This window comes from Myxocyprinus asiaticus, chromosome 9 (genome assembly GCF_019703515.2).
Source record: "Myxocyprinus asiaticus isolate MX2 ecotype Aquarium Trade chromosome 9, UBuf_Myxa_2, whole genome shotgun sequence".
NCBI classification, from domain to species: domain Eukaryota; kingdom Metazoa; phylum Chordata; class Actinopteri; order Cypriniformes; family Catostomidae; genus Myxocyprinus; species Myxocyprinus asiaticus.
Window position 1 is genome coordinate 26,579,209 of NC_059352.1, and position 23,644 is coordinate 26,602,852.

The 23,644-nt window shown below is 41.3% G+C and overlaps 2 protein-coding genes across 5 annotated transcripts in view; one reads left to right on the forward strand and one right to left on the reverse strand.

Annotated features, from left to right (window-relative positions):
• The window catches only part of LOC127445616 (PEX5-related protein-like), a 164,463-nt gene extending 153,618 nt beyond the window's left edge, over positions 1-10,845 (forward strand). For all 4 annotated transcript variants that reach the window (XM_051705792.1, XM_051705794.1, XM_051705793.1 and 1 more), the window contains one exon: positions 8,100-10,845. In XM_051705792.1, coding sequence (XP_051561752.1) covers positions 8,100-8,301 — 202 coding nt within the window. In that variant the 3' untranslated portion in view covers positions 8,302-10,845. The remainder of the gene's footprint in view (positions 1-8,099) is intronic.
• Positions 10,846-13,811: 2,966 nt separating this feature from the next.
• LOC127445614 (ubiquitin carboxyl-terminal hydrolase 13-like) overlaps positions 13,812-23,644 on the reverse strand; it is a 38,361-nt gene continuing 28,528 nt past the window's right edge. The window contains exons 19-21 of the mRNA XM_051705790.1: positions 18,768-18,960; positions 18,553-18,637; positions 13,812-16,477 (exon numbers count right to left, since the gene is read on the reverse strand). Of these exons, the coding sequence (XP_051561750.1) occupies positions 16,381-16,477; positions 18,553-18,637; positions 18,768-18,960 (375 nt within the window). The 3' untranslated portion in view covers positions 13,812-16,380. The remainder of the gene's footprint in view (positions 16,478-18,552; positions 18,638-18,767; positions 18,961-23,644) is intronic.

Here is a 23,644-nt window from a genome sequence, read left to right on the forward strand (position 1 = left end):
AAGAATCCTCCCACTGCCCGCTCTGGTACGCCCTCACCGAGGCCTTCCTCGGCATAGACGCGCTGGCACACAGCTGGTCCCCTGGCATTCGCAAATATGCGTTTTCCCCAGTGAGCCTGCTCGCACAGACCCTGTGCAAGGTCAGGGAGGACGAGGAGAAGGTCGTCCTGGTAAGCACCCTACTGGCCCGCCCAGACGTGGTGCTCGGACCTCACGCTCCTCGTGACAGCTCCCCCCGGGCAAATTCCCCTGAGAAAGGCCCTTCTTCTCAGGGAAGGGGCACCATCCGGCACCCGCGCCCAGACCTCTGGAATCTCCATGTCTGGCCCCTGGACGGGACGCGGAAGACCTAAGCTGTCTCCCACCTGCGGTGGTAGACACATTCACTCAGGCTAGGGCTCCCTCTACGAGGCGCCTGTATGCCTTTAAGTGGTGTCTGTTTGCTAAGTGGTGTTCTTCCCATCAGGAAGACCCCCAGAGGTGTGCAGTCAGATCAGTGCTTTCCTTCCTGCAAGAGAGGTTGGAAGGGAGGCTGTCCCCTTCCACCTTGAAGGTGTACGTTGCTGCCATAGCAGCACACCATGACGCAGTCGACGGTGAGTCCTTAGGGAAGCATGATCTGATCATCAGGTTCCTAAGAGGCGCCAGGAGGCTGAATCCCTCCAGGCCACGCCTTGTTCCCTCATCGGACCTCTGTAGTTTTTCAGGGTCTACAGAGAGCCCCCTTTGAGTTTTGCAGTCAGCCGGGCTTAAGGCACTCTCCTTGAAGACTGCCCTCCTGACTGCGCTCACTTCCATCAAGAGGGTAGGTGACCTGCAAGCATTCTCTGTCAGCGAAACGTGCCTGGAGTTCGGTCCGGGCTATTCTCACGTGATCCTGAGACCCCCGACCGGGCTATGTGCCCAAGGTTCCCACCACTCCTTTTAGAGACCAGGTGGTGAAACTGCAAGCGCTGCCCCAGGAGGAGGCAGACCCAGCCCTGGCGTTGCTGTGTCCGGTGCGCGCTTTGCGCATCTATTTGGATCGCACGCAGAGCTTTAGACTCTCTGAGCAGCTCTTTGTCTGCTTCGGTGCACAGCGGAAAGGAAGCGCTGTCTCCAAGCAGAGGATCGCCCACTGGCTCATTGACGCCATAACTATGGCATGTCTCGCCCAAAACATGCCGCCCCCGGTAGGGCTACGAGCCCATTCTACTCGTGGTGTAGCGGCTTCTTGGGCCCTGGCCAGAGGTGCCTCTCTAACAGACATTGCAGAGCAGCGGGCTGGGCAACACCCAACACCTTTGCAAGGTTCTACAACCTCCGGGTGGAACCGGTTTCGTCCCAGGTAGTGGCACGCAACACAAGCGGATAAGCCCGGGATAGCCGGCCGGGTGTATCGTTTGCACATAGCGCCTTCCACCTCCTTTTGAGCTGAAGACGTGCGCTGTTAATTCCCAGTTGTGTTCACAAAGGTTGTTCCCTGGTTGACTTCCTCCGAGCCCTGTGGCAGTCGAGTTTTCGGAGAGACTCGCTGCCGGCCCAGTACACGCGCTAACTAAGAGCCCGGTTCTGGGGTAGGTGCTCCGCATGTGGCGGTTCCCTGTAAGGCTAACCCCATGCGATCTATATCTTCCGCTAGTTCGTTTCCCTACTGGCAAACTGCGTCTTCCTTGGGCAGAGCCCCTCAGTCTCCATGTTGTAGTAACTCCTCCCCCATTGGGTAGGATCTACCTTGAAGGCTCTCCACATGGTTGGAAAGACCATGTGATGTATTCTTCCACTTAAATATCCCCCCTCTCTTGGGGCGAGGTGTGGTCTCCGCGGTGTCCTCCCCTTGGGAGGGACACCCCCCGACTAGACCTGGCGGCCCAGTCGGATAATCCCCCTTCTTTTTTAGGGAGTGGAAAAAGAGAAGGGGAAAGAGGCCATGACTGGGTTAAGCCTGTCTCTATCTCTGGGTAGTCGACTTGTCCCCAAAAAGGGCCGTTCGACACTCATAACTGTGTTGGGGGAGGTTACGTGTCGACCTGGTGTGCTGGCTATGAGGCACACAGCAAGTCTGCCCACCACACACCGCCAGTTTACGTAACACAGTTCAGCCTTGTGGCGTTTTGTATAGGGACCCCTAGTGTCACTACATCGACACCAACGTCGAGTGAGTGACAGATAGGGAACGTCATGGTTACTGGTGTAACCTCCGTTCCCTGATGGAGGGAACGAGACGTTGGTCCCTCCTGCCACAACGCTGAACTACCCGCTGAAATGGCCGGACCTTATATCGGCTCCTCAGCGTAAAACCTGAATGAGTGGTTGCATACCAGCTCCTTTTATACCCGTATGTTCGGGGGAGTGGCATGCAAATACCACTCGCCAATTTTCATTGGCCTTTTATCAAAGACCAGAGGTGTCTCGGGCTCCCAAGAGTGACCCCTAGTGTCACTACATCGACACCAACGTCTCGTTCCCTCCATCAGGGAACGGAGGTTACACCAGTAACCATGACGATTATCAATATGTTATTTTATTGATATTTTTGAGACATTTGATTTATCTTGTTTTAGAAACAACACTGCATAAGATATTTAGGTTTTTCAGAGAATGTATTTTTAACATGTGTATTTTGACTTACTGTACTGGTAGAAATGTTATAGTCAAAACAAGTGAAAAAAAAAAAAATCTACCAGTGCTGAAGTAATCCAAAGTATTTAGAATACGTTACTGACATTGAGTAATCTAACGGAATACGTTACAAATGACATTTTACAGCATGTATTCTGTAATCTGTAGTGGAATACATTTCAAAAGTAACCCTCACAACCCTGTGAATGGGGGCCTAATTTTTTTTTACATTAAAATATTCACTTTTTCAAAAGTATAACCACAAGTCAATGGATATGTAAACATGATTTTAGTGTGATAAAATCAGTTATAAACTTTTTCTGTGTAAAGTTATAGCCAATTTTACAACTTCGTTACCATGACAACGTATTGTCAGCAAACCCAAAAATGGGTGAAGTCCAATCGAAAGTGATCATCCCTATGCCCTACTCAGTACGAGAGACAGAGCTCTTGATGTGGCACTCTGAAAGTAGCATGGCATCACAGTTTAAATGTAGCCTTCACTAAAAGTCTTGTGAAAGGACCCTTTGTGAAATAATTAGCTTTTTACTTTTGTTTGGAACAACCTTTTCCAATGTTGTTGCTGGCGCTGGCAATGACAAAGACGATGAAATGAAGAACCCAAGTGCAATTTATTAATAAATGTGAAAACCAAAACCCTAACTATAAACATGAATGAAACATAAACATGAACTTGACATGGCTTAAAACTTGACATAAACTTGACTTAACATGAACACGTGACAACATTACCAATCACATCTACAGTACTTGACAAAGGACAATGGAAAACATGAGGGTATAAATACATGGACATGGGAGAACAAACCATTAAACAAACAGAACTCTAAACAAAATAACAAGACAATCAACCAATGAAAACAAGACACATGAACATGGAGGGAAAACATGAAATCACATGTAAGGGAACCACATGACATGAAACAGGAACTAGAATTTTCTAAATAAAAGACATGAAATACAAGAATCAACAAAATACACGACACTTTCGAGTGGCGTCCCCTTCCCGAAGTGCCCTTCAAAGGTGCATAAATGCAGTTTGGAAAACGCCCAACGACTGTAAAAATTACAATTTAAAAACTTTGCAGCACAAATAATATACAAATTTTACAGTAGAATTAATGCAAGTGCTTTAATAAAATTATAAGCTTCACATTTCCGTGTTTAAACCCTCCAAATATTGTCCCCATTCACTTCCATTGTAAGTGACTCACTGTAACCTCGATTTTTTCTTTTTTTAAAGAAAAGGAGGAACGAGAAGAAATACATTTTTGCGGTAATCAACATTATGCCACAAATGCTGTCGATTTAACTTAAAGGTGCACTCAGGTGTTGTTTCCTCATTAAAAAAGTTGAACTCCTAAAGACATGAATTGTAATTTTGCAATATACACTGGTGGCGAAAAGTTTGGAATAATGTAAAGATTTTGCTCTTATGGAAAGAAATTGGTACTTTTATTCACCAAAGTGGCATTCAACTGATCACAATGTATAGTCAGGACATTAATAACATGAAAAATTACTATTACAATTTGAAAAAAAAAATTCAGAACTACTTAAACTACTTCAAAGAGTTCTCATCAAAAAAATCCTACACATGCAGAAATGACAGCTTTGCAGATCCTTGGCATTCCAGCTGTCAGTTTGTACAGATACTCGGGTGACATTTCACCCCACACTTCCTGTAGCACTTGCCATAGATGTGGCTGTCTTGTCGGGCACTTCTCATGCAGTCTAGCTGATCCCACAAAAGCTCAATGTGGTTAAGATCCATAACACTCTTTTCCAATTATCTGTTGTCCAATGTCTGTGTTTCTTTGCCCACTCTAACCTTTTATTTTTATTTTTCTGTTTCAAAAGTGGCTTTTTCTTTGCAATTCTTCCCATAAGGCCTGCACACCTGAGTCTTCTCTTTACTGTTGTACATGAAACTGGTGTTGAGCGGGTAGAATTCAATGAAGCTGTCAGCTGAGGACATGTGATGCGTCTATTTCTCAAACTAGAGACTCTGATGTACTTATCCTCTTGTTTAGTTGTACATCTGGGCTTCCATATCTCTTTCTGTCCTTGTTAGAGCCAGTTGTCCTTTGTCTTTGAAGACTGTAGTGTACACCTTTGTATGAAATCTTCAGTTTTTTTGGCAATTTCAAGCATTGTATTGCATTGTATAGCCTCAAAACAATGATTGACTGACAAGTTTCTAGAGAAAGCTTTTTCTTTTTTGCCATTTTTGACCTATTATTGACCTTAAGACATGCCAGTCTATTGCATACTGTGACAACTCAAAAACAAACACAAAGACAATGTTAAGCTTCATTTAACGAACCAAATAGCTTTCAACTGTGTTTGATATAATGGCAAGTGATTTTCAGGTACCAAATTAGCAATTTAGCATGATTACTCAAGGATAAGGTGTTGGAGTGATGGCTGCTGAAAATGGGGCCTGTCTAGATTTGATCAAAAATTACTTTTTTCAAATAGTAATGGTGCTGTTTTTTACATCAGTAATGTCCTGACTATACTTTGTGATCAGTTGAATGCCACTTTGGTGAATTAAAGTACCAATTTCCTTCCGAAACAGCAAAATCTGTACATTATTCCAAACTTTTGGCTGCCAGTGTATGTAGGAAATCATGACCACTCAAATTAAAATGAAGACTCCAGTCATATCAGTAACCTTATAAAACCTGTTTTATTCTACATGGAGAGGGTCCGCACATGGGGGCTGCCATGTTTGAATCACATGACCAGCCGAATACTACTCACCTAATCTCAGTAACCGTCCTGTTTTTTGACACTTTCACTCATTGATGAAAGTAATCATGGCTGACTGGAATACTTAATTTCTACAATGGCATCTGAAACTGAAAACCATTGATTTTAAATTATGCTGCGTCCAAGCCACTAGGTGTCAGTGTAAGTCCAAGATGACGCAAAGACAAAAGTTACTGAGTGCACCTTTAACTTGTATCGAACCCAGAACATTCCATTGGAAGTCTCATTGCATTGGGAGACCACAAGTGGGTGATATAACATTTACTGAAGCAGGTTGCAAGGTACAGGTATCACAACACAGGACCGGTATTTTAGAACTCCTTGCACCGGACGCATACACACAAAAGCTACAAAGGTTTTTGTAGTTCAAGAATGAACCAGAGTGACTTTGATGAGTTTGCAGGTTAGTGTATGAAACTAGTTTAACTGTGCAAACTGAGTGATTAGAAATTATTATGCAATTTCTCTGTATGTAGCTTTGAAGACATTTCATTCAAGCTGTCAAACCACAAAAAAATTTACTTGTAACTGAAAATACATTGTGTAGGCTATATGAAAGATACAGTACATGTACCCAATATATCATCCAGTGATGGGATGGCTAGAGTAAAAAATCTATGTCTTTTGATAATGAGTTGGGTCGAATTTTAAGGATTATTTCGCCCAAAAATGAAAATTCAGTCATTTTTTTACTCACCCATGTGTTGTTAGAACCCCATATGACTTTTTTTCTTTTTCTTTACACAAAGGGAGAAATTGTGAAAAAAAAAAAAAATATTATCAGTGATGTCATACAATGGCAGTTTATGGTGACCACCTCTTAAAGCTTCAAAAGGACACAAAAGTATAATTCAGAAGTCTAATAATTTATTCCATGAGACTCATGATTGTTATGAAAGCATATGATAAGGTTTGGTCGAAAACAAACCGAAATCGAATGTATTATTTAGTAAATTAAATTCACTACCCGTTGGTCTCCTGTGATCGTTCATGAGTTTGCACACGAGCTCTTTGCACTAGAGCAACAATAGTTACGCAGCATGCGTGAGATGGGGCATTCAAGTGAAAACTCGTTTTGTTTCGCTTCAACAGAACCACCAACGATATTAACAACAGAAAACACAACATAGCTTTTTGAGACCCTGCTCAAGAATTGCTCACCTGCTGCCATTTCTCGCACATTATACCTTATTCTAGGCGGAACACAGACAATCACTTCACACTCACACGCTGCATCGCATTTTGGACAGGTGCCAGTTCATAGCGGACAGGGTTACCGGGCGTGACGCCAAATATAGAAACCAAGTGATCGACAGAATGTCCTTTTGCTCGTCGCGGCTGCTTAGGACAGAAAATTCTGATTAACATATAAAAGATAACTTTTATTGTGTTTCGTTTGGTGTCTGAGTAGGACACGATATGACTGTAGCTAACAGCCCCATCTCTCTGTTTAATGGAGGACTCTGTTTGAAACAAATAGGGCTGGACATGGAAATGCATCTATTCTTCCACTACAAACTCTTCAGACATGTTTGTAAGTTCTGTTCTCTGGTTTGTGTACAGCTATGTTGTGTTTTCTGTTGTTAAATTTGCTGGTGGTCCTGTTGAAGCTAAACAAACTGAGTTTTTCTTGAACATCCCATCTCACGCATGCTGCATAACTACTGTTGCTCTCATGTGCAGACTCATGAACAGGACATCAACAGTCAGTGAACATATTTTACTAAATAATACATTATATTTCGGTTTGTTTCACACCAAACCTTATCGTATGCTTTCATAATAATCATGAGTCTCATGGAATAATTTATTAGACTTCTGAATTATACTTTTCTGTCCTTTTGAAGCTTTAAGAGGTGGTCACCATAAACTGTCATTGTATGACATCACTGAAAACAAAAACAATTCACAATTTCTCCCTTTGTGTAAAGAAAAAGAAACAAAGTCATATGGGGTTCTAACAACACAGTGGTGAGTAAACAATGACTGAATGGTGAACTATCCCTTTAATGGAAAATTATGCGAGTTGAGCTCAGAGGCATTGCAGAATCTTGAGCAGCCTCCAGAGACGGTGATCAGCGATGTCGGTGTGTGTGCCTTAATAGAAAAGAATTGTTTCGAATTTTAGAACGCGCCATGTCGTCCGGCAGACACGTCTGGTGTGTGACCCCGTATAATTTACCCTGCCGCTCAAACTTTACCAAAGTTGTGTTGAGAAATATGTTTGAAAAGACAAAGACTATTGTGCAGCGACCAGCCCTATTAATATATTTTTAAAAATCCCGATTTATATATATATATATAGATAATCATCTGGAAAATCTTCAGATTATCGATGCTTGAAAAAGGCATCGATCCCAAGCCTATTTGTAATATACATGGTAACATTAATAAATTTCAATGTATGATTTGTAAAGACATTTTTGTTTACTTTTTTGTGATTAACAGCTTTGGTATTGGATTGGGACGCCACCTTATGTCCAATGTAAAATCGGGGCCCTGAAGCAAAAGCAGTGGAGAGCCACTTATGTAAAATACATCATACCCAACTTTCCATTCAAATATGAATCCTATATGGTCCAGAGTTACTGTCTGAATAAGTGCAACATACAGTAATAAAACATTCATTTCTTGTTTTATTCATTTAATCATTCATGTGTGACCTGTGAAAGAAAAGAACTTCTGTCTTGTTTTTTCTGCAGGGAGGCAGCCAGTAACTTCCTGACAGCTCTGGGTCTGCAGAGAAAGAGCAGGAGTCGGCAGTTTTCACACCAGGTCATGTCTGGAAACATCTGGGCAGCCCTGCGCATAGCACTGTCCATGCTGGACCAGCCTGAGCTTTTTCAGGCTGCCAACATAGGGGACCTGGACTTACTCATGAGAGCTTTTAACCTGGATATGTGAGCAAGCAAACTCTTTAAACATGGTGAAAAATCCAAAGTCCTTTAAGAGAAGAACTTTGACGAAAAGCCAAAACATGGAACAGACAAATAACTTTCTTCTCCACAGAGCACCTTTACATTCCAGAGAACTGTGAGTGCTGGATGATACTATTTTAATGGATTTGCACTGCAGTTTATGAGTTCACTAAAGAGCACAATGCTGGGTGAAGATTTTATGAGTATGCCTTAGAGAAAATATCTGCTAGACCTGCAATTTAACCAGTGGGAGCCAGTGGAAAACGTGATTAGTCTCTGAAATTGTCAATTCCACAATTTACTAGAGGAAACCATGTGCAAGAAAAACATTGTTTGAATTCTCAGATGACTTCCTCAATCAATAATGACTTGATTAGAAATGTACTTCATACATCTATTCAATTGCACTCTTTATTTGAGACGGTGAAGATGGTGGGGCTATTTTAGAAGATACTGAAGAAGTATTTTGGGTGGCACTAGTCAAACCCTGGACACTCCACACCTGATCTTTGCTGCATCATCCCTTTATTTCTTGGAGCTTGCAGACCAGATTACAAAGCCTTACTTATCCTGCATGTGAGATATAATATAAAAATAGAGATGTTATTAGTTAGCATGTTAGTATGATATCAGATAGGAGCCATTCCTTGCCATATTTTGACCTCCTGATATAACTGAACAAAAATCTATATTCCATCAAGATCTTTTTCTGAAACAAACCGTTTCTTAAAAAATGTTATATTGATTATTTTACTAGAGACACACATGATGCAGGGAATTCTGATTTACTGCCCCTTTTGCCTGAATTTACTGCCTGGATTTCACCAGATAAAAAGTGTCTCTGTTTTGAAAGAAAACTGCCCAAACTGTAAGCCAAACCCTTTCAATTTTAGTTTTTCAGAGTGCAGCGTCATATTTTATACTCAAATACATTCAATAGGCACTTTTCCACCATCGTGCCGAACGCTTCTCGTTGCAAAACCGTGCTGTTCCGGGCCAGTCGGCACAATTACGGTTTTATTTTTCACTGTGGTGCTGTGAAATCAGGAATCCACGTAACAAATATGTCAGTTGGCGACGGCATGAGAGGTAAACATTGGAGCGAGTGCGCTTTGGGAGATGATCACATATTATAATTTTTTTTGTTGTTGTTTTGTTTTTTTACAAGGTTGTGTATGTCACCGGACATAAACATGCTGAAAGGTAAAAGTTCCTAAAAGGACATTTATTGACAATATTATATGAGTAATATATTGATATATTATGAGTTATGAGCTAGCTAGCAATCTACCTCCTGACGAAAAAGGTGTGTAGAAAAATAATGTACCATACTGGCATACTAGTAAAAACTATCATTATAAAATCATGAAGATAATTATATCAACTTCACCAAATATTAATAACGAACTTGGCCAGCTACCTATAAACAACTGAGATACCTTGGCAATCGTGAGTGAGTCACCATGTACAGTTTACTAAAACCATTCCACCAGCACAGTTGAGCACAGTTAGCTAAAGCCCAAAGTATACTTCGGTTTTGACGTGAACGCTTAGCGTCTGCATACAGTCGAATGCTAGCCTTTCAAAGTATACTTCATTGGAGCATGCGCGCTATAACTGCTATTAGATACTGGTCTATTTCTCTTTAGGAGTTTAGACCCATAAAAATGTCTTTATATTCATATTATATTGTATAACTCGAGTTATACAAATGCTGGTATCTCCTGACTTCCTCACACATGTGCTTTTGACTTGCACATCCACTGTTGTTGTTGTTTCCACCTTTTTGTCCTGATGTTAAGCGGTATTACATTTTCTAGCACTTCTTCATGAAAGCAACGGCTTAATTGTGAGAACTGCCACATTGTGGACCCACTAATTATACCAAATAATTCCAGGCCCATGTGCATTCTGCACATTCAGAGTATGTGCGGTTAGAAAAATCGGGCCGCACTTATTCTGAGCTCGAGCACTCTGCTGATGATGAAATTTGTGTCACACTTCCTGTATGCAGACATATCGGAGCACTTGCCAATATCCTGTTGAAACTTAATTTATTAATATATTAATAATAAGGGGGCCTGGGTAGCTCAGTGAGTACTGATGCTGACTACCACCCCTGGAGTCATGAGTTTGAATCCAGGGTGTGGTGAGTGACTCCAGCCAGGTCTCTTAAGCAACCAAATTGGCCCAGTTGCTAGGGAGGGTAGAGTCACATGGGGTAACCTCCTCGTGGTCGCAATTAGTGGTTCTCGCTCTCAGTGGGGCGCGTGGTAAATTGTGCGTGGATCGCGGAGAGTAGCATAAACCTCCACATGCTGTGAGTCTCCGCAGTGTCATGCCCAGCGAGCCACGTTATTAGATGCACGGATTGACTGTCTCAGAAGCGGAGGCGACTGAGACTTGTCCTCCGCCACCCGGATTGAGGTGAGTAACCGCGCCACCACGAGGACCTACTAAGTAGTGGGAATTGGGCATTCCAAATTGGGAGAAAAGGGGATAATATATATATATATATATATATATATATATATATATATATATATATATATATATATATATATATATATATTCATAATAAATCCTTATAATTCAAGAATTACGGTTTATTTAAACCACAAAGGTGAAACATGAATTAAAACTGTTGTGTCAGATGTGAAGGGAGAGGAGAATTTATGCGTGCATCGACAAAAAGTGCATTGACCAAAAAGTCCTCTATATAGGATGCTCTTGTCCTGTGCTTCCTCGCTCAAGCATTCTCGGGAAGCTTCCTCCATCCTCTGTCCTCACCTCCTCATGGTGCATTCTGAAAATTGATACGTCCTTCATGATGGCAGACTTTGATCCATTTCTGGGTCACGGGCTTGAGGACGGAGAAGCGAGGACAGAGATTCTTTTATTTATTGAGAGAACAACGTCCGCGTTTTTACCATAGGAGAAGGCGTAATGGTCAACTAGCGTTTACGACAGTAAGACACCGTTTGCAGATACCATACAAATGAATAGGGAGAGCCGTAAACTGAAACCAACCTGTCGCAAAATTATCCGTGTCTTGTCTTATAAAACAGCAATTTTATCGTAGTAAACTCAACACATAGTTCATTCCAAAAGGATAGCTTAGTGTAAAACATGTTGAAGGATAGGCAGGCAGTTCATTAAGTGATGAGCTGTTTCCTCACAAAAGCAGTTTATTCAGCACACCGAAACATCTCCTCTATAGACATCAATTAAAAATAAATGGCCTACTGACTCCTCGCCAGTGTACCGCCCATATGTCTGTGGGACCACTGCGTTATTCATTTTGTTGCTAACCTTGTAAGCTCTTCTTGATAGAAGGGCTCTGACAAGGATGCACAATTTAAGAAATTGGAAGCACTCACTGGCTGTTCCAATTTCCCCCATTCATTTTTGGACCATCTTGGGCAAAATAGTCTTTGACCGTACTTAAGTGGAAATGCTAATGGTGTCATTCCTTACCTTGCTCAGGCTGTTGGTGAAAAAGCACTTCATGTTACTCACATAAGTTTATAGTGGTTGATGTTCAGCTTTTATGAGTTTTATAGGGATAGTTCACCCGAGAATGAAAATTCTCTCATAATTTTCACACACACATCCCATCCCAGATGTGTGTGACTTTCTTTCTTTTGCTGGACACAAACAAAGATTTTTAGAAAAATATCTCAGCTCTTTAAGTCCATACAATGCAAGTGATTGGTGGCCATAACTTTGAAGGTCCAAAAAGCATATAAAGTCCTTTTTTTACTATAAATCTCCACTTTCACATTCTTCTTTTGTTTTTGGCGATTCACATTCTTTGTGTATATTGCCACCTACTGGGCAGGGAGGATCGTTTATAGGAAATAAGAACTTAAATGTTGATCTGTTTCTCACCCACTCCTATCATATTGCTTAAGACAACATGGATTGAACCACTGTATGATTCAATCCATATAGATTACTTTTATGCTGCCTTTATGTGCTTTTTGTAGCTTCAAAGTTCTGGCCACCATTCACTTGCATTGTATGGACCTACAGAGCTGTAAAATTTTTCTAAAAATCTTAATTTGTGTTCAACAGAAGAAAGTCATGCACATCTGGGATTGCATGACGGCGAGTAAATAATGAGAGAATTGTCATTCTTAAGTGAACTATCCCTTTAATTTTGCTCGTTTTTGTGGACACGCAAGTGCTTAATGTTGCACACTGTACATGCTTAAAGAAAAGTACATAGAAGTTATTGATTTTTAAATGCTATGCAAACCTAGATAGATGTTTCTATCCTCATTCAGCCGAAAACAGAAGACAAAGAACGTAGACACCAGAAAGTTTTACTTGCTTTGTCAACTGCTTCTCAAAATGTGATTTACAAAACATTCAAAATCTGTAGATGGTCTTCTTTTATTTTAAGTATTGATTATGTATCTTATTTAAAAAAGTCAGTGTTCCAGCTGAACTTTGAAGCTATTTTCATTATTCCTACACAAAGTTGAAGAATTAATTTTAAGCAATGATAAATGAAAAAGTATGTAAAGCCATTCAAGCACCTATTATCAAGTGGTGGTGGTTGAGGAGAATCCCCTGTTCACTGTGTAAAGCGCTTTGAGTGTAGTGTCAGAAAAGCGCTATATAAATGTAACATTCATTCATTCATTCATTCAAGTGTTATTTATTTATTTTATATATTTATTTAATAACTGTTCTATGTATTTATTTTAGTATTCTGTGTCCAAAATTATTTGGAAAGCCCAATATATGCTCAATGATACAGTTAGGACAGGCTTGTGCATTGTAGATGAATGCTAGATTATAGATTATATCATGCCTGAGGCCAAACCTTCCCTTTTCTAGAACTGTACAATCTCAGGTGTGACTGTCTAGATTAATTCATGCTCCAGAAGTACTCCTGATATGAGAGGACTGCATGCCGAAAATACTTATTTTTGAATGCTGTAGAATTATTTATATGCATGAACTTGAAATGCCTATTTTAATCTATACCCTTCATTTCTATGACATATATCTCTGTTATCAAATTATTTTGCAATTCAAAATAAATACTGATCGGTAGAATAGCATATAACCGTAAAATATAGAAATAACAAGCAGTTTTTTTGCAATGCAGTGGGTAATCTGAACAAGACATTCTTTTTAGTCACTTATATTACCACTCTTGCAATAGCCAGATTTACTAAAGCCTTCATAATTCACACCATGAATCTGAGACTCGAGTAACAGCCAGTTATATGTTATGCATCAATCAGAACTGTGTTTCTGATTTTATACATGCAAACTTTCTGAATGTTTGCCAAAGGCTTTATTAACTCTGGCTCAATATTTGAACATGTCAAAAAAAGTTATCTTTTGAAATAAAATATTGTAATAGACTTTATATGCCTGTTTGTTTTTCTACATTTTTTCAGGGACTCTGAAGGAAATGAAAAATATTCTGTTTTCAATTTGTCTCTATGCAGATGTTACCGAACATAACAGTGGCACACATTAACAACTGTGGACTTTATTGAACAATACAAACATTATGAGTCAAAAGTATGATTGAACAGATTTTAGAATGAGGAATCCCACATTAGCCATGATTGTGTGTTCCAAACAATATAATGTATGGATAGGAAAATCCATTAAAAAACAACTTATAACAAAGAAGTTGGCAAGTTTGTATAGTAACTACATAATTGGCACACTTTTTTTTTTTTTTTTTTTTTTCAAAAAAGAGCTTAACAATAAAAATGTACCACTTGACCTTCAGTTCCATGAAAAACAGAACCCACTAAAGATCAATAATATATTGCAAAATGTCAACTGACTAACCTTTTAGTGCACATACTGATAATATATTTGAGAAAGATGGGGTAAATGCATCCACTTTCAAACACAATATAAAGACAAGAGAGACAGAAAGGAGAGAGTGGAGATGGGTACAAAAATTCATTCAATCAAGTGAGAGAAAAAAAGGGAGAGAACAAGAGCGAGAGGGAACCCTTTAAGAAGCCTTGTATGGATAAGCAAATGAAAAAAACTGAAAGACAAATGGACAAAAAATGTAAATGGAAAAGGCCCTGTGAAGACACCTGAACTCCCAACTTAACAGAAAGTGCACAATTTAAAGAAAAATAACAGGGTGCAGTCTACAGCAGTATGTGCAATATTCAGTTGAACTAAATTGAGATGCGCAGGCCCCACCTCAGCCTGAGAGGTAATAAAACAATGAATTCAGTGCTGCTAAACTTCAGACTGAGCCTTATGTTGTAATATAACACTTTAAAGAGTACCTGCCAAGTATACATTAGTGTTTTGTTTAGTAATAACAAATCGGTAAGTGTGAGGTTGATGTGGGTGGAGCCAAGTTTGTCAGATATGTCATAAAGCTTGAGGGGAATTTGGTAACAATGAGTTCCAGAAAGAATACATCCATTTATCTGAGACAGTTCTTTGTATAACACTGCATATAATTCTGTTCTTTTTGTCCTTACATATAGCTTAGGTACCGGATAAAAACAGTATTACATTCTTTAAGACTGAAATCAAGATGAAACAAACTACTTCAAACTGATCCCAGTTTTTAAACTGCTAAGGATATCATCAAAGCACTTGAACATTGCAAGAAAATTTGATATTGGTGCATTTTCAGGTCAGCAATCACAAACTGACTAAAAGCCATCACAGACTTAAAGGGCATGCCCACATGAACCAAAAAGATGAAAATGATGATAGTGTTCAAAAGAAATATCCTTTAAGCTATGCCAATCATAAAATTGCAACAACGGATTGGACTTTTACTTTTTCCAAGTTTAAGTTGAAAGTTACATCAGAGTTCTTCTGCCTACAGGTATGTTAACTAGACCAACTTCTGCTCCAGGAGAAAAAACCTGAAAGATCAATCCCTAATGCTAGTAGTATCTATCTACTGTAGCACATATCAAACAGCAACATGTAAGGCTTACCTAACAAGGATCACAGTCCAATATTTCAATACACAGGCCTGCAAAAAACATAGAAACCATTTCTCTCTGTGCATGACTTCTTTCTTTATGGCCATGACTCTAAACATACGCATGTAAAATTTCTGTGAGAAAATCACTTTATGCCATGAATCAATAGCACCCTTCAGCCACTTCGTGGCAGATCTATCTGAAATCCATTCTAATAGATTTTTAAGTTGTTTCAGTACTGGGTAAAAGAACTGGGTAACCCAAAGGACATGAAATAAACTGATGTACATTCGGCTTTCTACTGAGATGGCAGTAATAACACTTTTAAATGCAGGCACACATTATAGTTTCAAAAGAAGTATGTCTTGATAAATACTGGCACAGGAGCTCAAAGTATTAAAAGAGAAATGTAACAAATAATTTGAGAATATATTAGGAAAATTACCACCCCTGGAGTTCGCGAGTTCGAATCCCAGGGCGTGCTGAGTGACTCCAGCCAGGTTTCCTTAGCGACCAAATTGGCCCGGTTGCTAGGGAGGGTAGATTCACATTGGGTAACCTCCTCGTGGTCGCTATAATGTGGTTCACTCTCGGTGGGGCGCGTGGTGAGTTGTGCATGGACGCTGCGGAGAATATCGTGAAGCCTCCACACGCGCTATGTCTCCGCGGCAACGTGCTCAATGAGCCACGTGATAAGATGCGCAGGTTGACGGTCTCAGACTTGGAGGCAACTGAGATTCGTCCTCCGCCACCCGGATGGACTTAGTCACTACGCCACCACGAGGACTTAGAGCGCATTGGGAATTGGGCATTCCAAATTGGGGAGAAAAAAGAATATATTAGGAAAATAATCTGCATACCTAAAATTGCGCGCACCCCACTATACCTTTAAAGCAGACACAAAACGAACAAACAGTCACAACATAGACAGACAGAAATCATTTGTTTCCCTGCTTGACCGTTCCTGTGGTGTGAGGGTCTGTGCAGGTCTTGGCAGGAACTGAGAGTTCCTCTCTCCTCCTCACAGATGTAAATGCTCCCGTAGTTTCCAGCAGTGTCAGTGGTGTCCCATAACTCTCTGGCCTAACGGCAGTGCATAATATTATGAAGATCCAGATCTAGCAGCTTGACAGGCGCCGGTAAAAGTACATGTAGCCCAAGTCTTTAGGAGGCCTCTCTGACAAACACACTTTGTGGTCATTGTAAATCAGCCATCTAGGGAAGTCAAAAAGAAATCTAAGTTTGAGCTTGAAGAAATATAGAGTGGCTGGCCACAAAAACCCTTTTGGACACTTAAAAATGTCTGAATGACATTGCATTAGATAAAAAATATCAAACTAAGTGGAATCAGGAAACAAATGTCACTATAGCTTTTACCAAGAGTAACTTTACTCTTCTAAGCCCTTTTTAAAAATACGTTCCAGCAACTGGTCTCAAGGTGAATTTTAGTGGATGTATGAAGTTCACATAGGTGTTCTAGCAGAGTAACCTGGTGTAGTTTATCACATTATCTGTGGATATTTTCCACAAAGTTTGACAACAAGTAAGTGTCCAAAAACCTTTTGTGTTCATTCTGAACAGTAAAGTATATCTATTGTTTTCTACCAACTCACTTTGTTTGTGAAATTCTCAGCTTGAAAAGTGTGCTTGTGCTATCTTTCATTTAAATAAATGCCTCTTGGTTTATTATGTATTACATATTTTGTTATTTAACCTTCTGAGACATGAGCGTGACTGCTGTGTGCATTTTCCTTTTTGATTTGTAACTAGTAGCATCTAATAAGCAAGCAAAAAAATTAAAATAAATAAATCTCGACCTAAAAATTGATGTCTACATATGTGGACAGCGGGACCAATTTTAAATAATACCAAGCTATAGAAAGTCCTATTGTTTTCATCAAATTGTTTATTATGTTTCCAGGAGTGTTGGTTATTCATGTTTTTGAGACGTTGAAAACATTACATTAGAAATTAGCATAATTCTGATTTAAAGTAATGGACAGCATCAACCAATAACTGCAATGTTAAAATAAAATGATATATTATAAAATCTGACTATGTACTGATTATCATTGTCCCATGTCTGCCAAACATGTTGAGTGGTCCAAACATCATCTGCAGCCTGAAACGGAACTTTGGTCAGATTTTAGGAGTGAATGCACTTGGCTTCACAGAGAGTTATGTGCTGTCTGTCTGCACTGGTCTCAGAACAGTTCGAAATGCACCTTATTTTCACCCCAACTCCATATAAAACTTCAGCTTTTTGATGAACCCATTGATTCTCAGTGTGAAAATGCACAATGGATAAACAGTATAGGAATGCATTTACTAATGTTAATGAATAAGGCCATATTGTACAGTGATAACAAAATAAAATCTAACAAAACTTATATTAAAATGAAGCGAAATTACCCACAGATGTGTTAATGTCGAAAATTATTTAAAATAACTAATGTTTTTTCAACTTTTGAGGGAATAATGTTCCAAAATCCACGTATGTTGACATCGTGTTTATCAGCGTGCTGACATGTAAAAAAATGAATGAATTTTTTAAAGCGGCATATCAAACGAGACTAGATATGTTGAAACCTAAACAGGTTTCAATGAAAAAACTTAAAGAGGTTTCTTACCAGAGACACTTTTATTGGCTGTGTGCCCAAAGAAGCGCTTCATGGAAATGTTGACTCGGTGTGGCAGAAGTTTAACCCTTAAATGACAGTCTAGAGTGTTGTAGAGTGAACAGTATTCAGTCGGTTTAAATGAATTAAAATTATGCGTTGCGAATAGCAAAGCCAAAATACAACATCCACTCATGTGGACGCAGGGTTGCATGAGGATATTATAAAGAAATTGATACATTTTATAGTGTGATTTAAATGTCTAAATTCTTTTTGAGGCCACTGTATGTCCAATTACATTTGTTTTTCCAATACTTCATGACAATTTGTTGTTGACAACTGCAAAACAATTTTTATTTTGGTGTTCTCTGCAATCAGTCTGTGATTGTGGATGATTGTGTTGAAGCCAGTGGCATAACTACTTGCAGTGCAGGGTGTGCAGACGCACTGGGGCCCAGGGTGAAAGGTGGCTCGTGATGGCCGACCTTGTAAATGTCCGTGGGTTATGAAACGACTGAGGGGGACTCCCCCCCAAAAAATCTATATGGCTCCACCAAAGGCGGTAAAGGTGCTTTGCAATGGGGCCTGTAAGATCCAAGTTATGCCACTGGCTCAAGCACATCCACAAAATGAAAATGTGTCAAGAAATAACACATATTACAATCTGCATACCTTCCCTCTTTTTTGATATGACAGACATAATGACCCGACATTGTAGATGCTCCCATGTGGCTGATGAAGGCAAACAGCTCATAACCTTCAATTTGAGAAAGAAAGGGGAAAAACAACATCTGGGGTGAAGAAAAAAATCAACAATGTGTGTAAATTGCATAATTTTCAACATGTGTTGACCCGTTTGTTCAGTTTAATATTTAGTGAGCACTTACGCCCGGGTCCGTCTCTGACGCGGGGACTGGACGGGTCCTGATCTGGAGACAGTGAGGAGTCAGTGTAGGCATTGGCGTTTGAGAAGCTGTTATCATTTGGCTCTGTGTCTGCTGTGTCTGACATAGCCTCACTCTCATCCTCACACTCTGGGTGGGTAAATATCCAGTCAAGAGCTCGCTCCAAGTTGTTTTTCTGTAGTCAGACAAACAAGGAGTGCAAAACTGATTACTATTATAATTAAGTGTTGCCATTGTATTCAGGCCAAAAGACAAAATACTTAAAATTACCACTCATGCAGTGGAGTTCTTAATATAGAATCACATTTTGCAGTCTAAAAGCCTAATCTAAAAAATGTTTTAACTTCACAAGAAACAATGAAAATCAAAACTATGTCCTCAGGCAAAGAGCCATTTAAAAATGGCTCAGACCAGTAGAAAGTCCTTGCTTTAAATTAGGTCATTCTGGTGTGGTCAAAAGGCCCGTTTAGAAATAGGCACTAATCTGAAATAGCAAATCCCAGCACTGAAAGCAAATGTGGCCTGACGCCCTCATCTTTTCCTGGCCAAATGTGAGCCACGTAGGTTGAAGAAGTCCACTTGTTACTGTGCTATTATTGGCTGCTTAAGGGGTTATTTATACACACATACACACACGCATAAAAAACACCACCATGTTGTCTACAACACAAAGGAAAAGAGGAAGGAGTATTAGAGAAGAGGCAGGTCCCACTATATATATGAAGGAATATCTTTGCAATATATTTATTCTGGGAACACATTCATTAATTTATAAGAAGATCTGAAAGGTTAAAAAGCAAATAGAAGTTGTAGAAGTTCATAGGTACCCTACTAGTCAATGGTTAGAGTACACCCACTCATTCATTATTATTACTATTTTCCACATTTGGAATAATAAAAGTCAAAATTACAAAAAAACACAAATGGAAGTATGGAAATTATGTAGTGACCATACATTAGTTTCACAGATTTTCCTTCAGTATCTGGTCCAGGTACTCCATTAAAGGGATAGTTCACCCAAAAAAAGAAAATTATGTGATAATTTACTCATCCTCATGTTGTTCCAAACATGTATGACTCTCTTTCTTCCATGGAACACAAAAAGAGATGTTAGGCGGAATGTTAGCGACTAATAGCTTCAGTCACCATTCACATATATTGCATCTTTTTCCTAACAATGTGATTGAATGGTGACTGAGACAGAACATTCTGCCTAAAATCTCCTTTTGTGTTCTACGTAAAAAAGAAAGCCATGGTGGTGAGAAATGATGACAGATGTTTCATTTTTGGGTTAGTAATTTAAAAAAAAAAAAACATGAAATTCATATGTAGGCACAATTTATAGTTTATAGTTAAGATTATGGAAGACATAAATTCAGCCAAGTTTGTCCAAACCATTGACTGATAATGTACATCATTTCAGTATATTTAAACAGAGGAAATAATATATAACCTCAAAAAAATCATAAAACCATAAATAGACTTTCAATGAACATTATTTGCTTGCCAAGTGAATTAAAGAATAAAGGCAGACCAGAGTCATTTGACAAACTCAGCAGGATCTCTGAAGAACTTCAAAATCTATGCAAATTACATTTTCTACAACTGTAAACGTGTATGAATTTTCAAAACCCCGTTAAGACAATGTGAAGGTCAGCCAAGTAGTTCAGCAGAAGAAATGGCCTCTTTACTCATACATGCTTGCCCAATGAGCACCCAGTGGCAGAACTCAACCTGACATGCTGGAACTTGTTTTGAGTCTGAGTAACATGAGAGCACAATAATAAAGCATACACCTGTAAAACATTTCTGTAATTTTAACAGTAAAAGACGGTAAAAATGCTATGAAAAAAAAACATTAATTGATTAAGGAGTATTAACTGTAAAATATACAGTACATTTTTTAAATATATTTTAAAAGACAATACAGTAGTTTTACAATAAAATGTTGTAAAAATAAAAAATTTTAGATGTAAAAAGTATGTTTTTCCTGTATAATTAATGGTAAAAATGTATATTATGTTTAACAAGAGAGTAAATGTACTTTTTACAGTAAATTATTATTAAAATTACAATAATTGGGCGTTCCACAATTCCCTGCATGACCCATAATATTTCATTATATTTTATGGGAATAGTTATGTTTCTTCTTATTTTTAATATCAGTTACGTACATTGGGGTTTTCTGTTTTATATTTAATGTAATTTAGTTAAAAAAAATTGTTAATGTAGCATTATTTTAATGTCACATGTGTTACCCTGATGGTGTTTATTGTTTGTGTGAGTAGCACTGAGCACTGTCTCTAACTGTTCCCCATCTGTCACTCACTCGAAGTTGTGTCGATGTAGTGACACTAGGGGTCACTCCTGGGAGCCCCAAACACCTCTGATTTTGAAAAAAGGCCAATGGGAAATGGCGGGTGGAATTTGCATGCCACGCCCCCGGACATACGGGTATAAAAGGAGCTGGATCGCAACCACTCATTCAGATTTTCTCTTCGGAGCCGAGTGGTTGTGTTCAGAGAGCTGAATTACTCTGCTGATCCATTCACCTCAAAAAGCTGTTGGATTCATGGTGCATTACAGTGGCTTCTCCCCCTCTTGCACTGGTGAAGTGCAGAGAACGGCCCTCGGCGCTTCAGCAGTTAAAAGAGTATATTCTTCCTACTGAAACAGTATATTTTCCCTTCTAAAAGAGTGCCATTAACGAAGAGCGTCTTTTTAAAGATGCCTCTCCGTTTGTGTGTATTTCCTGGTTGTGGTCATTACCTCTCCGCTTCCGATGGCCACGATCGCAATCTTACGTGCTTGGGCGCTGCCCACGTGGAGACAGCGTTCGTGGGCGGGTCATGTTCTCACTGCGAGAGCGTGACCATGGCAACGTTGCGGTCATGGTTTTTCCTTCCTTAGAGGGAAATACCACCCCAGCGGCTCCCCGCCTCAGTCCTTCTACCTACAGGTTTGAGGCCACGTCGGTTAGCGCTCGGGGCGATTTGGGGACCCCAATGGGAGCCACTCCACCGGGTAACTCCCCACGGACCTCCCATTCCCCAGTACGCTCGTTTGCTGGGATGAGACAACCGGCTTGTCTCAGGGCGAGTTCGCAATCTCGTTTTGGCGCTCGCGAAGTGGATGAGCTCTCAATTGCAGCATCGGAGTGTGGGCTGTCCAGTCTGACGCTGAGAACTCGACTGGGCTACCACCTTCAGGTGCAGTCGCCAAGTCGCAGCCTGACGCACGGCTGGCAGCCATGCTTGCCCGGGCAGCTGCGTGTGTCGGGCTGGAGTGGAACCCTACAACCCCCCCGAACCCTCGCAGCCTGACGATTGGTTCCTGCCCCGGTCCCTTTCTTTCCGGAGGTGCATGAGGAGCCCACAAGGTCGTGGCGGGCACCTTTCACTGCCCGGACCCGGTCTCTGAGCTCCTCCACTCTCACTACCCTCGATGGTGGGGCTGTCAGGGGGTACTCGGCGATTCCCCAGGTGGATGAGGCGGTTATGGTGCACCAGTGCCCGCAAAACACCGCCACCTGGCAGGGCTGCCTAAGACCCCCGTCCTGCGCCTGTAGGGTTACATCGTCTCTGGTGACTAGGGCCTGCGGTGCCGCTGGACAGGCTGCCTACGCCCTGCATGCCATGGCTCTCCCTGCAAGTGTACCAAGCCAAGGCGCTAAGAGAACTGCACGAGGGTAGTTCTGACCCGGGATTGATGCAGGAGCTGTGCTCGGCGACCGATCTCGCTCTCCAGGCGACGAAGGTCACGACGCGGACTCTCGGGCAGGTGATGTCCACCCTGGTGGTCCAGGAGCACCACCTATGGCTCAACTTGGTCAAGATGTGGGAAGCAGACAAGGTATGGTTCCTTGATGCCCCTGTCTCCCAGGTCAGCCTGTTCGGTGACACAGCAGTTCTTTGCGGTGAAACAGCAGACGGAGGCTATTCAGCACATCCTGCATCGGCGCAGTTCAAGACCTCGCACCTCATCTGCTCATTGCCAAGGGCATCCTCCTGCTGCAACAACACCGGCTCCGCCACAGCCCACCCCCGTGGCCCGGCCCCGGTTTGGAGTCACCCACAGGAAGCAGACGCCACCTGTCTCACGGCCGAACCCGAGGAAGGCTTCGAAGCGCCCCTGAGACGGGCGTCCCAGGCACGTGGAGACCTGCTGCAGACCTAGAGATGGTAAGCAGACCACTCCATCCCCCGGTGGAGGGCTGGAAGGAGAATCCTTTGCCTTTTCGTTGATTCGCTGCATGCCCGAATGGCTGCGGCACCTACACGTTCAGAAAAAGAGCGGTTTTCTCATTCCCTGGGTCACATATCTGGTGCTCATTATGACCACCGGCCACCGTTCCTTTATGGCAGGTATGGCGCTCCAGGGGTGCCCCTGCGCACCCAGCTGTGGCACAAACATGCCCACACCAGGTTGGTTCCGACGGACTGCAGGGATGATCTTCCTCCTCCCCCCTCCCCGGCCAATCCTATGGTCGGTATCAGGACCTGGTTATGTGCTTCGATGCCCCTGGACTCAGCATGGCCACAGGGCTCGAGCCCTCTCGATGTGGCGCCTCAGGCTCCGCCCCGCTGCGGGACCCCACCCGCTGGTACGTCCGACAAGATTGTCCCCTTGGTCCACCTCGCCCAGGGCTTGGACGCGTGGCTTGCGCTTCCCAACCCATCGCGATGGCTGACCCGAACCGTCTGACACAGCTACCCAATTCAGTTCGGCAGGCACCTGCCCAGGTTCAGTGGCATCCACTTCACCTCGGTGAAGGGCGAGAACGCCGCTACCTTGCGTGCGGAGATCGCTACCCTTCTACGGAAGGGTGCGATAGAGACTGTCCCTCCAGCCGAGATGAA